Source organism: Amblyraja radiata, chromosome 3 (genome assembly GCF_010909765.2).
Source record: "Amblyraja radiata isolate CabotCenter1 chromosome 3, sAmbRad1.1.pri, whole genome shotgun sequence".
Classification (NCBI taxonomy): Eukaryota; Metazoa; Chordata; class Chondrichthyes; order Rajiformes; family Rajidae; genus Amblyraja; species Amblyraja radiata.
In genome coordinates, this window is record NC_045958.1 from 6,150,383 (window position 1) to 6,176,162 (window position 25,780).

The following is a 25,780-nucleotide window of genomic DNA, read 5'->3' on the forward strand; positions in this document are numbered from 1 at the left end:
TCTTGTAAAAAGCAAGTTTTATCCATTGTGAGAAATAGAATTTTGAATGCCGTACAAGTGTTCTGTGTTGCTATTTGCAGAAATGGTAAATTGCCGACTAGGTTATAGTTTATATCAAGTGATTGATTAATTCTTAATCATCACAACCAAAACCAGAAGTTGTTCAGATTTTAACAGAAGTGTAATGATATTTGCATTTGAAGGATAAAGGAATCACACAACATCCAGTCACTATGAAAGCCAGTAACTTTACTGATTTGTCTGCAGAATACAAATTATACCTTATTTCCAGCGAGAAAAACTTGAATTTTCCCATAAAAATTTTCACTACAGACAGCTGAATTAAGTCCCTTGAGATACATAGATGTAGTTAACTTAGTTATTAACATCTTTTTGTCATCAAGTGGCGACAAAGTCCAGCTTATGCCGCTGTGAGCCTCTTTATTTTTGCTGCTAATGTCCACATTCCCCCCCCCCCCCCCCCCCCCCCCCCATTTACAAGCAATCAGTTTGTATTACTATTGTATAATGAAAACAAATCCTCAGAAAAAATAACAGCAAACCAGCTGGAGCAATCCAAGTATGTTTCAGGTCAATTATATTAGTCCTTCTAAAGCAATCCAGGGTTACAGCTTAAACAACATTCCTTCATATAGAGAGCACCAGTACCGTATTTCAATGGCTAATTAACCGACCTCTTTAATCTGTTTTGAGGTATGGATGAATTTGAGGTATGATTAGGGAAAGTATATATACCTGAACAAAGGAAAACAGAAAACAATTCGAAAAAGCATATTTTGCAAAATGATGGCTAAACTGGATTGCTCCACATCTTTGGTTAAAATATTAACAAAAGCCTTTATCATTACTCTGCACTTGAAGCACACTAAATAGACGAAATAAATATTTGATCAGTCTTTCCAGAACTCTGTCGTGGCAGGAAACCGGATTCAGATGATGAATGCCAGAATATATACTGTGGATGCCACAAACAATAAAAGTTGAAGCACTCACATTTCATTTTGTTTTAGACAATTGTCTTCTTTGAGCAAGTAAGTGGTTACTACAAGAACACTTTTGTTTTAATTGGTAAGTGACTTCTCGAAGAACCAGACCTTCAAAGCATAGTCAACGGAAATGACAGTGGTGGCGTATATTTAAAGTCCATTTCTTGCTTGGTTTTTATGTAAAAGAAGACTATTTCAATGGCCAACTATAAATAAATATATTGTCAGACTTCAAAAAATAAACTTTCAAAATTATAATATACTGAACTGACTCATATAGCTGATTTTCTTCTGAAGAATACCTTTTCTAAATGCTGTATATTTTGATGGTGTGAACATTTATCAGGGTGTTTAAATATTTTCGGCAACATTGGGGCACCCCACTTATCATAAAATTCTGTCCTTTAGAGGTAGAATAGTGGATTTTGCAGAATATTCTGTCAAAACTGATCTGGTTTGCTGATATTTTCACTATCTCAGCTCTTTCTATATGACATCTGCTGGCTCTGATATCTCAACTCAAGTTACTGGCAGCAGTAATGTATTGCAAACATCAAGGTATCAGTAAATGATTTTGCTCTCACTTCTGCACAGAATAGTAACAAGCTTTTTGATGTTCATGAGTTCTATAAAACAGAAAATAACTTAAGTGCCCCCAAGAAAGTGCCACTGACATTTTTTTTTGCCTCGCAGTACAGAACATTGCCTAAAATCAGTTAGCCAACAGGTTGTGTAAGTAAATGAGAATATATAAGGGGCTCTGCCCCAATAATTCTTAAAACCACAGTACTGTATAATGATGTGCTAACTCAGAAATAGCTCTGTGGTTAAACAAACAGCAACATTATAACACTTGGATAACAATGAATGGAGGGTTGTAAGTACAGAGAGGAGTGACCCATTATGAATGACATTGTGCTTTTCAATTCACTTTCTTAAAAATTGTGGCAATTGATCTGCTGTAGAATGATATTATGCTATTAGCTTGATTTACTATTAAATCAGTCATTTAAGTTTGAAAAGGTTGCTTAATTAAAATACTGTTAGGAATATGTGGCTGCCTGACATTCATATATATACTGAGTCATTCATGAGAATTGTCTTTTTTTTTAATAACACACACATGCACTACAATGAAGATGTGAAGACACAAAAAGTTAACTGGGGTTGAAATGCTAAGTTTGAGTTAGCTTCCAAATATCATTTGACATTAAATGGACCTGTTACAGAACAAAATGAAAAAAAAAAAAAATCAATGAAGTCAATTATAATTGTGTTGTGGTCAAGGGCTATGATCAATAGAAGTTATATTTTCTTTTACAATCTTTAAAAACATACATTTCATGGAAAAAAAAAATAATATATTGGTGACAAATATCCATTTATTCTTCAGATTCAAAAAAATCTGATTAGAAAAGCTATAAATTCAAATAAACTCATTGTGCCAAATATTCTGACCAGGGTCAAGAATAGATCAGCATTAGATCTGCACAATGGTCACAGCTACAGATTCATAGCCAGATGCAATGCAGCAAAATTAGCCTCAACACCTGGATTCAGCTGAAATAACCAAGTACCCAAAAATGAGAGGCAGCCCCACTCCTTTCTACGTTTTAAACTCCTAAATAGTAGCAAAATTTAGAATACATACTAAATCTATCTTCCCAACTGGTTAACCTCGTTATACTGAACACAGCCAACTTTGATTCTGCAAAAAGAGTGCAGAAGAGACCTAAGAATTCAGTTACTTAAACGTGCATTTGCACAAATACATCCCCCCCCCCCCCCCCCCACTAATAAGATAACCAAAACAATGTTTGCTATGACCATAATTAATATATATTAGAAAGCTATACACAAGCATGTTAATTTCACAGATTTTAAAAGATTTTCTTAATATTATTTTTATATACTTAGAAATACACAATTAAAAAGCAAAACTCTACAAAGAGAAAACAGTTATCTTGGTTAGCAAAGCGTGGAGTTTTTTTCCTGGCTTATGGAAGTGCTTCCATATGAAGAGCCCATTTCCATTATTTTTAGGGCTGTTTAAAATACCGGCAAAGCTATCAGGAAAGAAAAAAAACAAACATTTTGGCTTAGGTAACTACAAAAAGCCACAAATGCTTTGCAAACTTTTTTCTTGCTTTCATATGAAAATATAAGCAAAATGTAATGTACATTTTTTTTAAAATCCACTTAAAATGTTAAACTGACCCAGAATTTGGACTTTACCACATATTAACGACGCTCCATTCTTGCCACAGGATGGTTCTCTTTTGAATGACTGATCCATGGTATTGAGTGTCAAACTCTACTGATATGCCTTTTTCATTAGTATGTGTAGAGATGTCAGTGGACCAATTTGTTTTGTTGAAAATGATCACCAATATTTCTGGGTCTGTCAACCGCCTATACATATATATATTTTTTTGATTTTGTTGCATCAGCTGCTCTTTTTCTTTCAGCAAAGATCCGCCAGTTCTGGCAAACGTTTCCTTTTAATCTGCTATTTACATGTAAATACGTTGAACCTGCAACATGACACTATCTATTGTAACATACATTTTGCAAGGGAGCACAGCAATGAAAAAGAGTTAGCAGTTAAATCTACATTGTACAAGGTTTTTCTTTGTACAGCTCAAGTGCTAAAGCTGTTATCTCAGCAAATCACGTTACTTTATATCACTGAGGCAAGTTAAAAGTACTTTTACAAAACAGAGTACCTGACTTATGTTTCACACACGGCACATATAATGTAGAACTCCCCCCAACCTCCCTGCCCAGTAATGTAGCGCACACACACACTGCAAGAAAAAAATAGATTACTGAAGAATCTTATCATGTTGCCCATCCCTCAGACAGCCTCATGCGCTTGACAGATGGACTTTCCCTTTCGTCTGGCGAAGGTCTTGTAAGTCCGATGGGGGAGTGGAAGTCATTCCGGTGATCCTCTCTGTCACTTCCGTCGTAGGAACTGCTACAACTGCTCAGACTATCCACTGGAGATCGCCCTGCGTCCAGCCTTGAGTGCTGCGGATATCCCAAGGGCGTGTGGGTGCGGTCTCTAGGAGGAGAAACAGGTTCTGACTTGATGTTGAGGCTTTGAGTAGTAGGCAGGGAGAGATTTGAACTCTGAGATAAGTGAGTGCTAGTACAAACTCTGTAGAAGGAAAACAAATCAGTTACAGACTGAGGAGGGAGATTGCCCCCACCTGCTTACAAACAAACAAACAAACAAACATGCACGGACACTCACACGGACATACAGGGCACGTATATGGCAAGGGCCTGAACTGGTTTAAAAAGTATGAGGTCACTTTGCTGGTAATAGAAAACTATAAAATTGCTTAAATCTTTCCTAAAATTTTGGCAGCTAAAAATATATCAGTTTCCACAGTTTGCACTTTCACATTCATTTATTTAATAGAACAAAAATGTCCTCATTAGAGGAACTAATTGGTGTTATCTACAGACCCCCAAATAGTAGCCCGGATGTAGGGTGTAAGTTGCAGCAGGAGTTAAAACTGGCATGTGACAAAGGTAATGCCACTATGGCGAGGGGGGATTTCAATATGCAGGTAGACTGGGAAAGTCTGGTTGGTTCAGGACCCCAAGAAAGAGAGTTTGTAGAATGCCTCCGAGATGGATTTTTAGACCAGCTTGTAATGGAGCCGACCAGAGAAAAGGCAATTCTGGATTTAGTGTTGTCCAATGAACCAGATTTGATAAGAGAACTCGAGGTAAAGGAACCGCTTGGAGGTAGTGATCATAATATGATTAGTTTTAATCTGTAATTTGAGAAGGAGAACGTTAAATCGGAAGTGGCAGTGATGCAGTTGAACAAAGGGGACTATGAAGGCATGAGAGGGGAGCTGGCCAAGGTAGACTGGAAAGGGATCCTAGCAGGAATGACGGTGGAACAGCAATGGCAGGAATTTCTGGGCATAATCCGGAAGACGCAGGATCATTTCATTCCGAAAAGGAAGAAAGATTCTAAGTAGGAGGCAACCGTGGCTGACAAGAAGTTAGGGATGGAATAAAACTAAATGAAACATGTATAACACAGCAAAGAGTAGCCGGAAGCCAGAGGATTGGGAAACTTTCATAGGACAACAGAAGGAAACAAAATGGGCAATACGGGCTGAAATGATGAAGTACGAGGGGAAGCTGGCCAGGAATATAAAGAAGGACAGTAAAAGCTTCTTTAGATATGTTAAGGGAAAGAGAGTAGCAAAGTCAAATGTGGGTCCATTTAAGGTAGACACGGGTGAATTATTAAGGGGAACAAGGAAATGGCAGAAGAGTTGAACAGGTGCTTCGAATCTGCTTCACTAAGGAAGACACCAACAATCTCCCAGATGTACTGGAGGACAGAGGATCTAAGGGGGTCGAGGAAATGAAATACATTTTCATTAGGCGAGAAATAGTACTGGGTAGGCTAATGGGACTGAAGGATGATAAATCCCCTGGGCCTGATGGTCTGCATCCCAGGGTCCTCAGGGAGGTGGCTCTAGAAATAGTGGACGCATTGGTGATCATTTTCCAATGTTCAATAGATTCAGGATCAGTTCCTGTGGATTGGAGGATAGCTAATGTTATCCCACTTTTCAAGAAAGAAGCGAGAGAGAAAACGGGGAATTACAGACCACTTAGCCTGACTTCGGCGGTGGGAAAGATGCTGGAGTCAATTATTAAAGAGGTAATAATGGGGCATTTGGATAGCAGTAAAAGGATTTATGAAAGGGAAATCATGCTTGAATAATCTTCTGGTATTTTTTGAGGATGGGACAAGTACAATGGATGAAGGGGAGCCAGTGGATGTAGTGTATCTAGACTTTCAGAAAGTCTTTGATAAGGTCCCGCACAGGAGACTGGTGACTAAAATTAGAGCACATGGTATTGGGGATAGGATGTTAACATGGATAGAAAATTGGTTGGCAGACAGGAAACAAAGAGTAGGAGTGAACGGGTCCTTTTCAGAATGGCAGGCAGTGACGAGTGGAGTGCCGCAAGGCTCGGTGTTGGGGCCGCAACTGTTTACCATATATATTAATGATTTGGAAGAGGGAATTAGGAGCAACACTAGCAAGTTTGCAGATGACACAAAGCTGGGTGGCAGTGTGAACTGTGAATAGGATGTAAGGAGGTTGCAGGGTGACCTGGACAGGTTGAGTGAGTGGGCAGATGCGTGGCAGATGCAGTATTATATAGATAAATGTGAGGTTATCCACAAATTTGGTCTCCTAATTTGAGGAAGGATATCCTTGTGATTGAGGCAGTGCAGCGCAGGTTCACGAGATTGATCCCTGGGATGGCGGGACTGTCATATGAGGAAAGATTGAAAAGATTAGGCTTGTATTCACGGGAGTTTAGAAGGATGAGGGGGATCTTATAGAAACATGTAAAATTATAACTGACTGGACAAGCTAGATGCAGGATGCAGGTTCCCAATGTTGGGCGAGTCCAGAACCAGACTGAGGTGAGAAAAAAACCTTTTCACCCAGAGAGTTGTGAATTTGTGGAATTCCCTGCCACAGAGTGCAGTGGAGGCCAAATCACTGGTTGGATTTAAGAGAGAATTAGATAGAGCTCTAGGGGCTAGTGGAATCAAGGGACATGGGGAGAAGGCAGGCACGGGTTATTGATAGGGGACGATCAGCCATGATCACAATGAATGGCGGTGCTGGCTCGAGGGGCCGAATGGCCTCCTCCTGCACCTGTTTTCTATGTTTCTATGTTTTGATTTTTTGGGAGGAGAGAGGATAAATCAGGGGTTGTAGTTGAAGCACCTTAAAGGTGTATTCTTAATACTCAATTCAGATCTTCAGGCATCACACCACCATTACATTTTGTACCCCTTTTGGAATTTGTTGTGAATGTTATTGAGGTACTAGGCATACTCGTTGTCTCTGTACTGTACACTGGCAATAACAATTAAAGTTGAATCTGAATCTTCTTTTATCACTAACTGATTTGTTTTATTGATGAAAAACATAAAAGACAAACATCAATGTTCTCTCCTTCCTCAGATGCTGCATGGACTGCTGAGCATTTCAAAATGTATCTGTTTTGATAATCATTTACCATTTGATATATATATATATATTTGATATCTCTCTCTCTCTCTCTCTCTCTCTCTCACACATTCTCGCTCTCTCTCTCTCTCACACATTATGGGTAGAAACATAGAAAATAGGTGCAGGAGTAGGCCATTCGGCCCTTCGAGCCTGCACCACCATTCAATATGATCATGGCTGATCATCCAACTCAGTATCCTGTACCTGCCTTCTCTCCAGACCCCCTGATCCCTTTAGCCACAAGGCCCACATCTAACTCCCTCGTAAATATAGCCAATGAACTGTGGCCTCAACTACCCTCTGTGGCAGAGAATTCCACAGATTCACCACTCTCTGTGTGAAAAATGATTTTCTCATCTCGGTCTTAAAAGATTTCCCCCTTATCCTTAAACTGTGACCCCTTGTCCTGGACTTCCCCAACATCGGGAACAATCTTCCTGCATCTAGCCTGTCCAACCCCTTAAGAATTTTGTAATTTTGTAAGTTTCTATAAGAAACTTTATCTCTCTCTCTCACACATTCTCTCTATTATATATTTCTTGTTTGTGTTTTCCCGTCCTGATTTAGTTTGCTGCCAACCATATGAAATATCAATGTGTGGATGATGCCACAAAACAAGAGACAAAACACAAAATAGTGGAGTAACTCAGTGGGTCAGGCAGCATCTCTCTTTGTGTATAAATCAGAAAATATTCTTTGAAATGGATTCAAATACATAAAACCACAACACAATATACACGCAACACTTAACAGAAGTTAGTAGTTTCCTGCTTTAAAGGTCAAATGATCGTAAATCGATTTATTTGTTGTTTCCTTTTGTAATTAAATTTCAGCCACTTAAAGATCACATCATGAAGATACCACACTGCCCCCACATGGCCAGTCATTGCTATGCCATTTCTACACCAAATTAAAAATCTTACACTCATTTAACCCGTACTTAGTTTTAAAACTCACAAATAACTTCATTCCTGGACATCACACAAATCTTAGGCCTCCACTGCCCTTGGGATCAGTTCAATTTCAGCTAATGAACACTGTGGCAAAGAATCTCCTTTTACAGGAATAGCATTGGACAGGTACAGGGGTAGGACAGTTTAGTGGGAGATGGGCCAAATGGAACCTAGATGGGGCATGTTGGTCGGCATGGATGAGCTGACGAATGGACCTGTTTCCATGGTGTATGACCCCAATGCACTAACATTAACCATGAAGGAACATGCTAAGTGTGGAGTTTATGCTCTATGTCTACCTTGAAGCAACATTTTCCAAAACCCTGAGAACTTGACTAGTGCAATTTTCGGACCAATGTTTTCAGTGGCATCCAAGGTTGCAAATTAGAAGTGGCATTAGACATTCAGCTCCTCAAGCCTGCTTCACTATTTAATCAGATCATGGCCTGACTTTGCATTCCTGTCCACTTACAATAACCTTATCAAGAGTCTAAGAAGGGTCTCGACCATTGAGTTACTCCAGCATTTTGTGTCTTTGTTTGATGTAAGCCAGCTTCTACAGTTCCTTCCTACACCAAAATCCATCTCACCCTGCTTTTAAATATTGAATCATCTGTTTTCCACCACCCTTTGAAGAAGATTTCCAAAGACATGAATTTTGCGAAAATAAATTTCACTTTAGCTGTTGTGAATGGATGATCTATTTTTATTAAACAGTGCCCCCAGTTTCTGATTCTCCCATCTCCAATGAGGATCATATAGGTTTCAAGCAAGTCACCTCTCTTTCTTCTGTACTCTTGTGGATATATAACCATATAACAATTACAGCACGGAAACAGGCCATCTCGGCCCTTCTAGTCCGTGCCGAACACTTTATTCTCACCTGTGTTCAAGAAGGAACTGCAGATGCTGGAAAATCGAAGGTACACAAAAATGCTGGAGAAACTCAGCGGGTGCAGCAGCATCTATGGAGCGAAGGAAATAGGTAACGTTTCGGGCTGATAGGGGGTGGCGGGGAGGAGGAGGAGCCCGAGGGCTGGGGGATGGGAGGAGACAGCAAGGGCTAACAAAATTGGGAGAATTCAATATTCAATGTTCTCCCAATTTTGTTAGCCCTTGCTGTCTCCTCCCCTTCCTTAGCCCTCGGGCTGTCTCCTCCCATCCCCCAGCCCTCGGGCTCCTCCTCCTCCTTTTTCCTTCCTTCTCCCCGCCACCCCCTATCAGTCTGAAGAAGGGTTTCGGCCCGAAACGTTACCTATTTCCTTCGCTCCATAGATGCTGCTGCACCCGCTGAGTTTCTCCAGCATTTTTGTGAACTTATTCTCACCTAGTCCCATCTACCTGCACTCAGACCATAACCCCCCATTCCTTTCCCGTCCATATATCTATCCAATTTATTTTTAAATGATAAAAACGAACTTGCCTTCACCACTTCCACTGGAAGCTCATTCCACACAGCTACCACTCTCTGAGTAAAGAAGTTCCCCCTCATGTTGCCCCTAAACTTTTGTCCCTTAATTCTCAAATCATGTCCTCTTGTTTGAATATAAGCCTAGCTTATCCAACTTTGCCTTGTCATTCCAGGTGTTGCCAGGAATTAGTCCAATAAACCTCTCGGAGCTGCTGTCAAATCATTAATACTAATTTCTAACTAAAGAGACCAATATTGTACACATGCTGCAGATGTGATATAACTAAACCCCTCGATAAGGACTGTTATAGCACTGAAAGATAACAAAGAGCATACCCTCCCTACTTTTGTGTAAAACCATAGATCAATGGTGTTTTCGGGTATTTTCCTCAACGGAACATATAGGACAATATCAGGGACCCCATAACATCTCACAAGCATGGCCATACTCATAAGGTATGAAATAAAGCTTGCACAAAACTAATATTAATGCTCTAGCTCAATCGTTAGAATGCCAATCTTAATCTTGGCACTTTAACGAGGTGAGTAACTCCCTTCTTCTAATGAAATGGATGGAATTTAAGGAAACTGATTTTGAGTGGTCGGAAATACCACTTCAGTGGGAAAGTTTATGATCCTCTCTCTGCTTGCTGCTGACATCATTTTTATTTCTGTAACAGCAGTATCAATGCTAAATAGTAAAATAATTCTCTTGTATTAATAATTGTGATTTGTGAATCATCACCGTTCCAGTTTTACTGCGATACGGGTGCATAAACTAATCGGTACAAAGTTATCATTGTGATTTTTTTTGCTTCTTTACAACAACACAGATATATCTACTTATCAAATAAAATGTGAGAATGAAGAGATCAAATGCATAAATTATATAATGGATTAATTGAATCCTAAATTACCAGTACTTACCCCAGCTGACTCAGAGCCGAATGCTGCATATTCTGTAGCTGATGTTGCTGCCAACCAGTCATTGAACCCAGGTGGAGTGCATTGGCATTAAACCCAGTGAGAGATGATAAGTCAGCACTACTGAGGGAATATTCTTCATGGTGATATCGACAGGCACCAGAATAATAAAAATAAGAAGAAGTAATATTAAAGTCATTAAAGTAACATGATGAAGATCAAATGAATCATTCAGATCATTGACAAAACAATTAACTGCTACTTTTCTGAACATCTTCAATATAAACTAGCTTAGATCCTCCGGAACAGTTTGAAAATACATTAAGATATGACGTTGGCAGAACACCATTGGTAAAAAGAATCAATGAACCAAAATCAGACATGTTTATAGGACAGAAAGTGGTCCCTTGCTTCAACATCTCTCTGCCAATTCTGGGGCAACACAAGCTAATTCCATTGCCTTTTTCCTTGACCATGTTATGTTCCTCTGCTTCAGCTTATTTTTTTATTTATGACATGCTGTGGCCAGCAGCTCAGAACACTCGAGGGCAAAATATCCCAAACCCGTTCTGTCTCCAACTGAGAAAGCTTCCTCCCTGATTCACTCATCCCTTCCCACCCAAACCACCCCCTCCCGAGGTACTATCCCCTACAGCCGCAGGAGATGCAACACCTATCCCTATACCTCCTCCTCCAACTTCAGCCAGGGACCCCGACAGTCCTTCCAGGTGAGAGCCTTTTGTGTGCACCTTGTGTAACCGCATCTATTGCATCCGGCGTCTCAGATGTGCCCTCCCGGCCTCCAAGCGTAGACTTGGCAGCCATTTCACAGAACACATGTTCAGTCCGCCAAGGCCTGCCGGATCTTCCAGTTGCTAACCATTTTAACTCTTCTACCCATACTGACCTCTCGGCCCTGGCCTCTCCTCCATTGCCGGAAGGAGGCCAGATACAATCCAGAGGAACAGCACCTCACACTCCACTTGGGAAGCTTACAACCCAAAGGTGTGAACATTGTATTCTACAATTGTTGGTAACTGTATAACACTCCCCCTCTCCCTTCTTCCCCTTATTTTTTTTTTTTAAAGCCACAATCATAAAAAATCATTGTGTGTGTTAAAATGCATGGACATTAGACACCAATAAATAGTAAGCAACAAGTTGATTGTGCGCTTATAGAAACATAGAAATTAGGTGCAGGAGTAGGCCATTCGGCCCTTCGAGCCTGCACCGCCATTCAATATGATCATGGCTGATCATCCAACTCAGTATCCCGTACCTGCCTTCTCTCCATACCCTCTGATCCCCTTAGCCACAAGGGCCACATCTAACTCCCTCTTAAATATAGCCAATGAACTGGCCTCGACTACCCTCTGTGGCAGGGAGTTCCAGAGATTCACCACTCTCTGTGTGAAAAAAGTTCTTCTCATCTCGGTTTTAAAGGATTTCCCCCTTATCCTTAAGCTGTGACCCCTTGTCCTGGACTTCCCCAACATCGGGAGCAATCTTCCTGCATCTAGCCTGTCCAACCCCTTAAGAATTTTGTAAGTTTCTATAAGATCCCCTCTCAATCTCCTAAATTCTAGAGAGTATAAACCAAGTCTATCCAGTCTTTCTTCATAAGACAGTCCTGACATCCCAGGAATCAGTCTGGTGAACCTTCTCTGCACTCCCTCTATGGCAATAATGTCCTTCCTCAGATTTGGAGACCAAAACTGTACGCAATACTCCAGGTGTGGTCTCACCAAGACCCTGTACAACTGCAGTAGAACCTCCCTGCTCCTATACTCAAATCCTTTTGCTATGAAAGCAACATATGCTTTCTATTGCTGTACCAGGTGTAATTCATAGCCTGCAACCAGAAGCTTATGGAAATTACACTGTAGATGTTCATCGGCATAGCAGAAACATGAAAGAATATTGATAGTACTTTGCTAACAACTACAAAGTGAGGGGAGTTACCTACCAGTACCATATGTGGTGGAGATGGCTGAAGGATATCCTCCCATCCCGTGACCAGCCATAGTAGGTGTCGCTACAGAGACCACTGGCGTAGCCAATGACTGTGCAGCCTGCGAGTTATTTATTCTCTGATTCTGTGATGAAAGAGAATTGTGAGTTTTAAGTATAATTTTCAGACCATCTTAATAGCTAACAATGCCCAGTTTCCTTTATCATCATTATGTTATTGCATATCCTTTCATTCATTTGTTCTATATCTCTCTACATCACTGTCTATATCTCTCGTTTTCCTCTCCCGTGACTCTCAGTCTGAGGAAGGGTTTCAACCCGAAACGTCACCCATTCCTTCTCTCCAGAGATGCTGCCTGTCCCGCTGAGATACTCCAGCATTTTGTGTCTATCTTTGGTTTAAACCAGCATCTGCAGTTTCTTCCCACACTATTAATTAACATTTTATTGGGGGGAAAAAAAATGCTGAAACACAGATGAGATTTGTTTTGAAATAAAATGAATAATTTAACATTATTGGCATTGACGAATTCTTCAAACCCACTTCGGGAGACTAGATGTTCCTAAGGTAACCAATTACATCAGCATTTCTATAGTAACCAGGTCAGCAACCAATTGTGTTATTTGTTATTGTGACAGGAAAAAGACCCTGTGGAAAACAGTGGGAATAAGCATGATGTCCCGCAATTATGTTTTTATGGATTGCAATTAGTGTTCTCAAGGGGTTGGATAGCTTTAATATTAACTATGAGGAGAGGCTGCAAGTGGCAGTATTTGCATAACCAGTAGGTGGTGGTATGTAACTTCAGAGTCACACATCTTTAGCAGATGAATTACTCAATGTGTACGTCATTTCTCACTTGATATCTGAAAGATCAAAGCATTTAGAGAGGATCAAACGGATAACTTTTGGCTCAGCAATATCTGAGGTCTATTTTGATAGGTTGTGCTGTCCACACCTTTAACCCACCAAAATCTGGCTTTTAGGTTTTAATGAAAACTGCATACGTGGAACTGAGCCTGAAGACCCACGTGTCAGTGAAGCCACCCGGGGTTACAAGGTTATTGAGTATATCAAATGAATGGATACTCGTAGAAACATAGAAAATAGGTGCAGGAGTAGGCCATTCGTTCCCTTCGAGCCTGCACCGCCATTCAATATGATCATGTGTTTTGAATTGAATTCTGTCTTTAATTTGTGAACTAGTCATGTCTCTACTATTTATTTCATTCCGCTTACATGTTTTTCCTCTACTTGCTAAATTTTTGTAAGGTGTCCTTGAGACTCTTGAAAGACGCCCATAAATAAAATTTATTATTATTATTATTATCATGGCTGATCATCCAACCCAGTATCCTGTACCTGCCTTCTCTCCATACCTCCTGATCCCTTTAGCCACAAGGGCCACATCTAACTCTTAAATATAGCCAATGAACTGGCCTCAACTACCTTCTGTGGCAGAGAATTCCACAGATTCACCACTCTCTGTGTAAAAAATGTTTTTCTCATCTCGGTCCTAAAAGACTTCCCCCTTATCCTTAAACTGTGACCCCTTGTTCTGGACTTCCCCAACATCAGGAACAATCTTCCTGCATCTAGCCTGTCCAACCCCTTAAGAATTTTGTACGTTTCTATAAGATCCCCCCTCAATCTTCTAAATTCTAGCGTGATGCTAGGGAAGCACTGAAACTCCCCTAATAACTGCACTAACATCAACAAGCAGGCTGGAAAAATGGGGTTCAAGCCCAGAGTAGAGCAAAGTGCCTAGAAATGGGTTTTCAATGTGTACTAACATTTCAGGCTCCCTGCCATACGACATGAAACATACCAAAATAGCATTTAAGCAGCGCTGTGATGATTTGCACCTAACATCATGCACCAAAGTGGGAGCTGAACCAATTCATGCATCTGGAAGCACTTAGCTGTGCAGCAGGGCAGCACCAGCCCAGAAAGCCACACGTCCCATGATGATAACTAGGCTGCCATAGAGGACAGAATGAATGCATGTTCGAAGAGGGGAAATGAGAGAGGAAGACAACGAAGGGGAAGTTGGTGGGGGGAGAGATGGGAAAGAGAGAGTGAGGGAGAAGAGGGTGAGGGAGAGAGGGGGGGTAGAGAGGGGGGGAGGGGTAGAGAAGGGGGGGGGGGGGTAGAGAAGGGGGGGTTGAGAGGGGGGGTAGAGAGGGGGGGTAGAGAGGGGGGGGGTAGAGAGGGGGGGTAGAGAAGGGGGGGGTAGAGAGGGGGGTGGTAGAGAGGGGGGGAGAGGGGTAGAGAGGGGGGGAGGGAGAGGGGGGGAGGGAGAGGGGGGGGAGAGGGGTAGAGAGGGGGGGCAGAGAGGGGAGGAGAGGGGGGTAGAGAGGGGGGTAGAGAAGGGGGGGTAGAGAGGGGGGGAGGGAGAGGGGGGGAGGGAGAGGGGGGGAGAGGGGTAGAGAGGGGGGGCAGAGAGGGGAGGAGAGGGGGGTAGAGAGGGGGGTAGAGAAGGGGGGTAGAGAGGGGAGAGAGGTGGGAGAGAGAAAGAAGGGAGACAGTTGATAGGGAGGAAGCAGGGACAGAGGTAGGGACTATGGAGCAAGGGTGCATGGGGGGGGGGGGAGGAAGGAGTAGAGAGGGAAGAAGGGAATACAGAAGGAAGGAGGCAGGAGTGGAGAGGGAAGAGGGGAGTACAGAAGGAGGGAGTAGGGAGGGCACATAAACGGGACTTCCAACTGTCTGATTCAGGATCTACTTGTATCATCCCACCTACCAACACAGTCCATAGCCCACTACTGTATGTGTTGATATCTCATTTCCTTGTCAAGATGGTTTTTAAATGCTGAGAGAGTTTCTGCCACTACCAACTTCCAAGGTAGTGCATTCAAGATTGTATCTGTTCTCTCTGGGTGAAAACAGTTCTCCCTCAGTTCCACTCCAAATCTCTTCCTCCTTACCTTAAGCTCAGACACTTTTAATATTTTTCGGTATTAATATCAGACATCTAGCATCTGCAATGTTTTGTTTTATATCAAAATAATTTGATTGGGAACATCAGAGGTGTCACTTACCAGTAATAAATCAACATCCTCAGACTGACAGCATTGAAAAAGAACAAGAGGCAATTGTTAGCTGAGAAATGAAAGATGATGTGTGTAATGTTCGAGTGCGATTGATGGCAAATGAATGGATTCTCGCTATCAATGGGCAGGGAATATCCAACTCACACTGGTATGGGACACTGAATGTGATTTTAGGTTCTACAATGTTGCCGATGGCTCATGACTTGTGGAATTGGGTTCGAGCACGATATAGGAGCATCAGTTCTTATGTCACAACATCAAGTTTGGTCTGAAGAAAGGACCCAACCCAAAACGTCACCCATCTTTTTTATCCAAAGATGCTGCCCGATCTGCCGAGTTACTTCAGCACGTCATCAATGAAACCTAGAGATGATTATTTCAGTGAAAGCAACTGTTTGCATTCAGAATCACTTTTAATTCCTTTTGAACATAGAAAAATAGGCTTGACGATTGTGCAAGTTAGGGACATATTCATAGGAGATTGGTGTATGGAAGAACTGATCTAAGAGTTTCAAAAATAGTCTTGACCTGAGAAGCAATGAGGTGACCAGAGATAAATGGGGAGGGTAGGGGCCACAAAATTCACACGTGTCCTTGAATAATATTTGGTTGTAGCTTCAAACTATATGTCGACTGGACTGTATATTACATAGAAACATAGAAAATAGGTGCAGGAGGAGGCCATTCGGCCCTTCGAGTCAGCACCACCATTCATTGTAATCATGGCTGATCATCCCCTATCAATAACCCGTACAATATCCCTTGACTCCACTAGTCCCTAGAGCTCTATCTAACTCTCTCTTAAATCCATCCAGTGACTTGGCCTCCACTGCCCTCTGTGGCAGGGAATTCCACAAATTCACAACTCTCTGGGTGAAAACGTTTTTTCTCACCTCAGTCTTAAATGGCCTCCCCTTTATTCTAAGTGTGGCCCCTGGTTCTGGACTCGCCCAACATTGGGAACATTTTTCCTGCCTCTAGCTTGTCCAGTCCTTTTATAATTTTATATGTTTCTATAAGATTCCCCCCTCATCCTTCTAAACTCCGGTGAATACAAGGCTAGTCTTTTCAATCTTTCCTCATATGACAGTCCCGCAATCCCAGGGATCAATCTCGTGAACCTACGCTGCACTGCCTCAATCACAAGGATGCCTTCCTCAAATTAGGAGACCAAAACTGTACACAATACTCCAGATGTGGTCTCACCAGAGCCCAATACAATATGTAGACTAGACTGCAATAATTAATTTAGCATTTTGCCTTTCTCTTTTTACAATTTCTCTCCATATACCATCCATCCGTGTATATAATGGTCACATTTGTAACCTATCTGGGGTCTTATAAGACATGCACAGAGCCTGGTGTTTGACATAGGGCAATACAGGGATTCTATTTGTTTAAAAAAATCACCCCTGGTTGATAACACTAATTGACTATAATCCGCCTTTGCTATTCAATTCTATTGGAAGATTTCAACAAGCGAATTTAAATATTGATGCAATAATTTTTTTATTGCCTTTAAGTAGATTTATTATACATCATCAAATAGCAATCAGCTCTTAACATTGGCATTAACGCTAATGGGATATAAATTTTCCTCTCTTAAACAAAACAAGCAAAGACAGTTACATAAATCCTAGAGTTCTGGGAAATGTAAATATGAGGCACATAAAGTCACCACCTGGCTGACGTTGTTTCCATTGGTCGAATAACTAGATATCTATCCAAATCCTATTTATCCCACGATTTTGCAGATCACTCAATGATCCATCAATACTTTATTGTCACATGTACCCAGGTAGAGTGAGATGCTTAGTTTTGCATACAACTGGAGGTTCCATACAAGCAGAGGAGGTTTAAAGAATGATTCCAGGAATGAATGTTAGCATATGACACGCATTTGACAGCACTGGGCCTCTACTCGCTGAGGTTTAGTAGGTTGAGGGGGACCTCATTGAAATTTACAGAATAATGAAAGGTATAGAGTGGATGTGGAAAGGATGTTTCCACTGGTGGGAGAGTCCAGGACCAGAGGTCACAGCCTCAGAATTAAAGGGAGGTGAGGAGCAACTTCTTTTTAGAAAGGAGGTGAGGAGGAACTTCTTTAGTCAGAGGGTAGTTAATCTGTGGAACTCATTGCTACTGAGGGCTGTGGAGGCCAAGTCAGTGGATATTTTTAAGGCAGAGATGGACAAATTCTTGATTAGAACGGGTGTCAAGGGCTATAGGGAGAAGGCAGGAAAATGGGATTAGGAGGCTGAGATCAGCTATGATTGAATGGCCGAGTGGACTCGATGGGCTGAATGACCTAATTCTACTCCTATGACTTGTGAACTGGGTAGAATCATATATTGGACCTCACGTTGGGTCCAATATATTGGACCTCAAGAATTGCCACGTTTGGGACCAACAATGATGGCGAAAGTTTAAGCCCTGGTACAATTTACTGCCTCCACTAGCCTTTCAAGTAGTGTGGTTCAAACCCACACCAGCCTAAACCAAATGGCAGAAGAATGCAACAAACTCCTCTCAACTTAATGAAAGACTGCAGGATTGTTCTGTTTTAAGCCTACACAGTAGGTTCCAGGAAAACTTTCTTACTTACCACAGATGGCATATTCTTTGAACCAGGTGGGATGAGAACCCTGAGGTCAGGTTTTCGGTTGTTCATTCCCAAATTCATAGGAGGGGGCGACTTGGTTTGCATGTTCTTGTTCATGCTGCCAGGTGAGACCAGCAGACCTGGCGAATTGCGGGGATTTCCATACCCATTTCCTGTTGCATAAAACCAAACAGATATTCAGTGTACAAAAAAAAAAAAAAAACCCAAATGAAATATTAGTGTCTAATATATCTGAAGAACTCATTGCTACAGTGGGCTGTGGAGGCCAAGTCAGTGGATATTTTTAAGGCAAAGATAGACAAATTCTTGATTAGAACGGGTGTCAAGGGCTATAGGGAGAAGGCAGGAAGAAGGGTGTCGGCCCAAAAGTTTGCCTATTTCCTTCGCTCCATAGATGCTGCTGCACCCGCTGAGTTTCTCCAAGCATTTTTGTCTACCTTTGTAGTATCTGATATATAATTGGAGAAATGCAAGAAATATGTACATCAATATTAATAACCACATACACACCATGACTTTTCTGCATTTCTACAAGTTCGACAATTTCTACAATTTCTAAAACTTTGGAATGCTTTATGGAAAAATTTCAATGGGATATACCAATGAAATTGCATTCTTCTCTCTGTATAATTCAGATCGGAACACAATTTGTAATACCAGAACAGTTATTTATGGTTTTACTCACAAAACAGAAACAAAACGAGGGCATTCGATCCAATTTGTGATCCCAGCTACAAAGACAGATGTATACAGCAATTTGTTCTTCCCACGTACAATTAAAGCATGGAATAATCTCCACCCAACTATGGTTACCCAACCAGATGCAACTAAATTTAAAGTAGCTCTTTCTTCCCATTAACCATTTCTGGCTTAAGCCCTCCCTTCACCACCTCCAGTTTAAATTCCATTTGGAATATTTTGGAGGACCAAGAAGCCAAGAACCAAGAACCAATTAATGACCACCTTCCCATGAATTTGCCTTTGTAATTAAAGTGAGTTAACCAAGTTGCTCATTTTTGAATGTGAATAGTTAAATTGAAACAAGGACCAATAAAGGCTTCCAGAGCAAGTAATGTGGACAAATTACAGCCAACTGTACAAGGGGGATGGAATTAATTCATCAACCTGAAGTGGAAAAATAGGCACATTAATGATTATTTCTACTAGTTGTGCAACACCTCTGCACCGTTCTACCTTCTGGAGCCCTTAACCTCAAAGCTAGTAGCTGCTTTATTAATAGTAAGCTAGATCCATGAAAGGAAGTGATCTCAATGATCTCTGCTGGATTAGCTGGCTTGATAAAGTACATCAGTAAGGTGTGAAAGCAGCAACTATACCACATGATCAACATGAAAGAAAAACGCAGAAATCCATCTAAAACCTAAAAACTGGATTTGTATTTTGTAGTTATTTGGTTGAATATCAACGAGGACTACAGAAAGAACGACCATATCAAACAATCCACTGCACTTACATAGAAACATAGAAAATAGGTGCAGGAGCAGACCATTCGGCCCTTCGAGCCTGCACCACCATTCAATATGATCATGGCTGATCATCCAACTCAGTATTCTGTACCTGCCTTCTCTCCAGAATAATGAAAGGCATAGAGTGGATGTGGAAAGGATGTTTCCACATCTCCCCTGATCACCTTTAGCCACAAGGGCCACATCTAACTCCCTCTTAAATATAGCCAATGAACTGGCCTCTGTGGCAGAGAATTCCACAGATTCACCACTCTCTGTGTTTGGATGTGTTGGTTTAGATTCAAGTAAAAACATGATCAATTTACCTAATTCGACAAAAGTTTTTCAAAAACCCAAACTTGGCCAGTTTGGAACTTCATTAGTCCCTTTTGAAAGGACTCTCAAGACTGTTCATTCACTTCAAAAGCACAAAGATGCCACAAATGGTGAGGTGGGCAATGGTGGAGGTTCATTATGGACAAGTTGATGGTTAAAAAAAAAAGATTTGTATGGGTATACATTCCCTGAAAGTAAGCTGAAGGAAATGAGATGAATATAAAAACGTGCCGGTTTGAATATATAATTCCCTGAAAGTGAAAAGGACTGAAGTCATAGAAAGGGAAATGACATTTGAAACAAAAAGACAGAACTTGCTGCAGTAACTCAGCAGATCAGGCAGCATCTCCGGTGAACATGGATCAGGACCTTTGTCATCTATCCATGTTCTCCAGAGATGTTGCCTGACTCACTGAGTTAATCCAGCACTTTGCGTCTTTTTTTGTAAACCACCATCTGCAGTTCCTGTTTCGACAAAATAACAATTCGAGTTTCTTGAAGAGGGGCGATGAGTAGGACTGCACAGATGAAATTATTAATTTGCACGAGGCACAGTTTAGACTGTGTATTGAGTAAAAGTTCAGGTCCTGATCATGACAATTATTTCAGAGAGAAACAAAGCATATGGTACTAACTTATCGGGATAATTCAGAGAGCAGCTCATGGTATGAGGAAGGACTTGGGGAACTATGTTTATTTTCAACAAAGTAGAAAAAGTGCATTGGAAAAAAATGAGACCAAGGGCTTTGTTAGTTAATGAAGTATTTTCTCTGGATTATGCAGTCAACTTAAATTGTCATATGGACTGAAAAGATACAGTATGATAACTTAATGTATGCTGAACATTGGAAGGCCATAGAATGTTGTGTTGCTAGGCCCCTCAGCCCACGCGACTGTGCCAAACATGATGCCAAAATAAACAAGATGAACTTTGTTAGTCCAGTAACATCTAAGGTAGAATTGATATTAGTTATCACATTCCCAATCTCAACAGGCCTGGATAGAGTGGATGTGGAGAAGATGTTTCCACTAGTGGGAGAGTCTAGGACCAGAGGTCATAGCCTCAGAATTAAAGGATGTTCCTTTAGGAAGGAGGTGAGGAGTTAAAGGGTAGTGAATCTGTAGAATTATTTGCCACAGAAGGCTGTGGAGGCCAAGTCAATGGATATTTTTAAGGCAGAGATAGATAGGTTCTGGATTTGTACAGGTGTCAGGGGTTATAGGGAGATGGCAGGATAATGGGGTTAGGAGGGAGAGATGGATCAGCTATGATTGAATGGTGGAGTGACTTGATGGGCCGAATGGCCTATATCTGCTCCTATCACTTATGAACAGGAACATCCTTGTGTATATTGTAATGCATTCCCCTCCATATAAATGACACACAGAAGTTGTTTGCTATCTGGAATGACAATTGAGGGCACTTTTGCAAGAATGGTTTAAAAATGACAGATTCTAATTTTGAAACAGATACTAATTTTAGAGCAGTTGTTTTAGATGCTGTTAAGCTGGAAAGGGTGCAGAGAAGATTTGCTGGAAGTTGCCAGGACTTGAAGGCCCGAGCTGTAGGGAGAGGTTGAGCAGGCGAGGGCGTTATTCCTTGGAGTGCAGGAGGATGAGGGGTGATCTTATAGGGGTGTATAACATAATGAGAGAAATAGATTGGGTAAATGCACAGTATTTTACCCAGAGTAGGTGAATCAAGAACTAGTGGACACGAGTTAAGGTGAGAGGGGAAAGATTTAATAGGAATCTGAGGAGCAAGCGTGGTGGGTGTATAGAGCGAGCTGTCGGATAGATAGTTCAGCCAGGTACTATCACAACATTTTAGAAACATTTGTACAGGTACATGGATGGGATAGGTTTAGAGGGATATGGGCCGAACGCTGGCAGGTGGGACTAGTGTAGACGGGGCATGTTGAACAGTTAGGGCAAGTTGAGCTGAAGGGCCTGTTTCCACGATGTTTGACTCTTTGACTAGTACACCCATTCCTTCTCTCCAGAGATGCTGCCTGTCCCGCTGAGTTACTCCAGCTTTTTGTTTCTATCTTCAGTTTAAACCAGAATCTGCAGTTCCTTCTTACACACCAATTAGACAGTCCTTTGCAAATCATAATAATACCATGAGGCACAACAGGCACACAGTCCTCTCCTCTATCTTCACCCCCCAGCTACACATAGTTCTAGTTGTCTCAGCTTCAATACACATACATAATGTTAGCTAAGATGATAGCTGTGATCTTACATTATGCTGATTAGGTGAACCCTCAGTGCAGCAGTGTGAAATACACCTGGTGTGACTGACTCAGTTGCCTTTTTTTCTGCCCAAATAGTATCTCACTCGAACTATTCTAAAAAATATATTAACCGGACATATAAAGACACCAACTAATGTGACTTTGCATACAAAGTTTCCTTCTGCACTTTCAGGAATCATTTTATTACAACTCCAACATTTATTAAATGAATATTTCTGCGTTCTGCACAATTGGAGACCATTCAGTCTTAACGTAACATTATTCAGAAAGAACATAATTCCTGCAAATTAAAATTAAAAGAAAATAAATGAAAAATGCATGCATGTGGTTGTTTACAAATAATCTTTTTTTTTGGTTTTGCATAATACCAACTCTGCAAACCGCATCCTTTAACTTGGTTTGAGGGCTGGTGCCACTCCTCATTATAATCCACGAAGCAGACTATCCAGTTAGGCCAAGGAACAGAGCGCGTTCCAAAGCTTTTAACAGAGTTTTATATTTTCCTCCTCAACCAGTCTGAAATTATGATTGCTCATGAAAATTACTATCTCGTGATGCATCTATGAGCAGAGTTTGTGATTCATTACCCATTATAAAGGGTAAAAATTATATATCCAAACTAGATATACTTCCGGCTAATATATTACAAGATGAGCAGCACAATTTTACACAATTATAGCTCAAAGATGCATTTCCTACACAATGTTAATGAATCTTGTTTTTCAGTTTACTACTAGATTTTAACATTGAATTTATTTTTGATTTAACCATTTCACATTGAATTTAACAATTTAACACAAGATTTTAATATTTGAAGATTGATTATAATGTCAGTTAGCTATGAAACTTTGGAAGAAAATATGTTGTGAAGATAAGTTGCGAATGCAGAATCTCTGATGTGAAATAACTGCAAATGAATCTCACTATGAAATCACTACAGGTGGCCACGGTAGCGGTAGAGTTACTGCCTTACAGCGCCGGAGACCCGTGTTCGATCGTAACTACGGGTGCTGTCTGTACAGAGTTTGTACGTTCTCTCCGTGACCGTCTGGATTTTCACTGAGATCTTCGGATTCCTCCCACATTCCAAAGACGTACAGATATGTAGGTTTTTGTTTTATGGGAAGGATGTAGAAGAGAAATGGAGGACATTTAAAGGGGAAATTTTAAGAGTACAGAATCTTTATGTTCCTGTTCGGTTGAAAGGAAACAGTAAAAATTGGAAAGAGCCCTGGTTTTCAAGGGAAATTGGACATCTTGTTCGGAAAAAGAGGGAGATCTACAATAATTATAGGCAGCATGAAGTAAATGAGGTGCTTGAGGAGTATAAGGAATGTAAAAAGAATCTTAAGAAAGAATTTAGAAAAGCTAAAAGAAGATATGAGGTTGCTTTGGCAAGTAAGGTGAAAGTAAATTCTACAGCTATATTAATAGCAAAAGGATAACGAGGGATAAAGTTGGTCCATTGGAGAGACAGACTGGACAGCTATCTGCAGAGCCAAAAGAGATGGGGAGATATTGAACAATTTCTTTTCTTCGGTATTCACCAAGGAGAAGGATATTGAATTATGTGAGGTAAGGGAAACTAGTAGAGTAGCTATGGATACTATGAGTTTAAAAGTAAAAGAAGTACTGACACTTTTGAAAAATATAAAAGTGGATAAGTCTCCAGGTCCTGACAGGATATTCCCTAGGACATTGAGGGAAGTTAGTGTAGAAATAGCCGGGGCTATGACAGAAATATTTCAAATGTCATTAGAAACGGGAATCGTCCCCGAGGATTGGCGTACTGCGCATGTTGTTCCATTGTTTAAAAAGGGTTCTAAGAGTAAACCTAGCAATTATAGACCTGTTAGTTTGACTTCAGTGGTGGGCAAATTAATGGAAAAGATACTTAGAGATAATATATATAAGCATCTGGATAAACAGGGTCTGATTAGGAACAGTCAACATGGATTTGTGCCTGGAAGGTCATGTTTGACTAATCTTCTTGAATTTTTTGAAGAGGTTACTAGGGAAATTGACACGGGTAAAGCAGTGGATGTTGTCTATATGGACTTTAGTAAGGCCTTTGACAAGGTTCCTCATGGAAGGTTGGTTAAGAAGGTTCAACTGTTGGGTATAAATGCAGGAGTAGCAAGATGGATTCAACAGTGGCTGAAGGGGGACGCCAGAGGGTAATGGTGGATGGCTGTTTGTCGGGTTGGAGGCAGGTGACTAGTGGGGTGCCTCAGGGATCTGTGTTGGGTCCTTTGTTGTTTGTCATGTACATCAATGATCTGGATGAAGGTGTGGTAAATTGGATTAGTAAGTATGCAGATGATACCAAGATAGGGGGTGTTGTCGATAATGAAGAGGATTTCCAAAGTCTACAGAGTGATTTAGGCCATTTGGAAAAATGGGCTGAAAGATGGCAGATGGAGTTTAATGCTGATAAATGTGAGGTGTTACACCTTGGCAGGACAAATCAAAATAGGACGTACATGATAAATGGTAGGGAATTGAAGAATACAGTTGAACAGAGGGATCTGGGAATAACCGTGCATAGTTCCTTGAAGGTGGAATCTCATGTAGATAGGGTGGTAAAGAAAGCTTTTGGTATGCTAGCCTTTATAAATCAGAGCATTGAGTATAGAAGCTGGGATGTAATGTTAAAATTGTACAAGGCATTGGTGAGACCAAATCTGGAGTATGGTGTACAATTTTGGTCGCCCAATTATAGGAAGGATGTCAACAAAATAGAGAGAGTACAGAGGAGATTTACTAGAATGTTGCCTGGGTTTCAACAACTAAGTTACAGAGAAAGGTTGAATAAGTTAGGTCTTTATTCTCTGGAGCGCAGAAGGTTAAGGGGGGACTTGATAGAGGTCTTTAAAATGATGAGATGTATAGACAGAGTTGATGTGGACAAGCTTTTCCCTTTGAGAATAGGGAAGATTCAAACAAGAGGACATGACTTCAGAATTAAGGGACAGAAGTTTAGGGGTAACATGAGGGGGAACTTCTTTACTCAGAGAGTGGTAGTGGTGTGGAATGAGCTTCCAGTGGATATGGTGGAGGCAGGTTCGTTGGTATCATTTAAAAATAAATTGGATAGGCATATGGATGAGAAGGGAATGGAGGGTTATGGTATGAGTGCAGGCAGGTGGGACTAAGGGAAAATAATTGTTCGGCATGGACTTGTAGGGCCGAGTTGGCCTGTTTCCATGCTGTAATTGTTATATGGTTATATGGTTATGGTTAATTGGCTTGGTGTGTGTGTAAATTGTCCCTAGTGCGTGTAGGAGAGTGTTAATGTGTGGGGATCGATAGTCGGTGCGGACTCAGTGGGCTGAAGGGCCTGTTTCCACGCTGTATCTCTAAACTAAACCAATAAGTCCATTCATTACCACTGCCAAATAGTTGACTTAGATTACTTTGTCTGAACAAACAACATGACAGATGGAAACTTAAGGCCTTCCTTCAACAATTGTTGCTGGAACTGCCAGAAGGAGAGCGCAATGTGTCAATTTTGAATTAAAATCAGTAATCAAATGCTGCAGATGTTGGAAATCTGAAATAAAAACTAAAAAGCTGGAAATAATCAGCAGTTCAGGCAGCCTCTCTAAATGTTGACGTTTCAAGTCGACCTAGTTGGAAAGCCAGCTTGCTTTAAATTGCAGGGAGGTGAAAACAAAGGGAATCGGATAGGAAAAAC

At 41.0% G+C, this 25,780-nt stretch overlaps 1 protein-coding gene across 10 annotated transcripts in view; it reads right to left on the reverse strand.

Moving 5' to 3' along the window:
* Positions 1-228: 228 nt before the first annotated feature.
* The window catches only part of mef2c (myocyte enhancer factor 2C), a 210,447-nt gene continuing 184,895 nt past the window's right edge, over positions 229-25,780 (reverse strand). For 4 of the 10 annotated variants that reach the window (XM_033017250.1, XM_033017251.1, XM_033017248.1 and 1 more), the window contains exons 8-11: positions 18,006-18,175; positions 12,342-12,471; positions 10,379-10,535; positions 229-4,170 (exon numbers count right to left, since the gene is read on the reverse strand). In XM_033017250.1, the coding sequence (XP_032873141.1) occupies positions 3,849-4,170; positions 10,379-10,535; positions 12,342-12,471; positions 18,006-18,175 (779 nt within the window). In that variant the 3' untranslated portion in view covers positions 229-3,848. The remainder of the gene's footprint in view (positions 4,171-10,378; positions 10,536-12,341; positions 12,472-18,005; positions 18,176-25,780) is intronic. The other 6 variants (XM_033017257.1, XM_033017256.1, XM_033017254.1 and 3 more) reach the window with 4 other exon arrangements.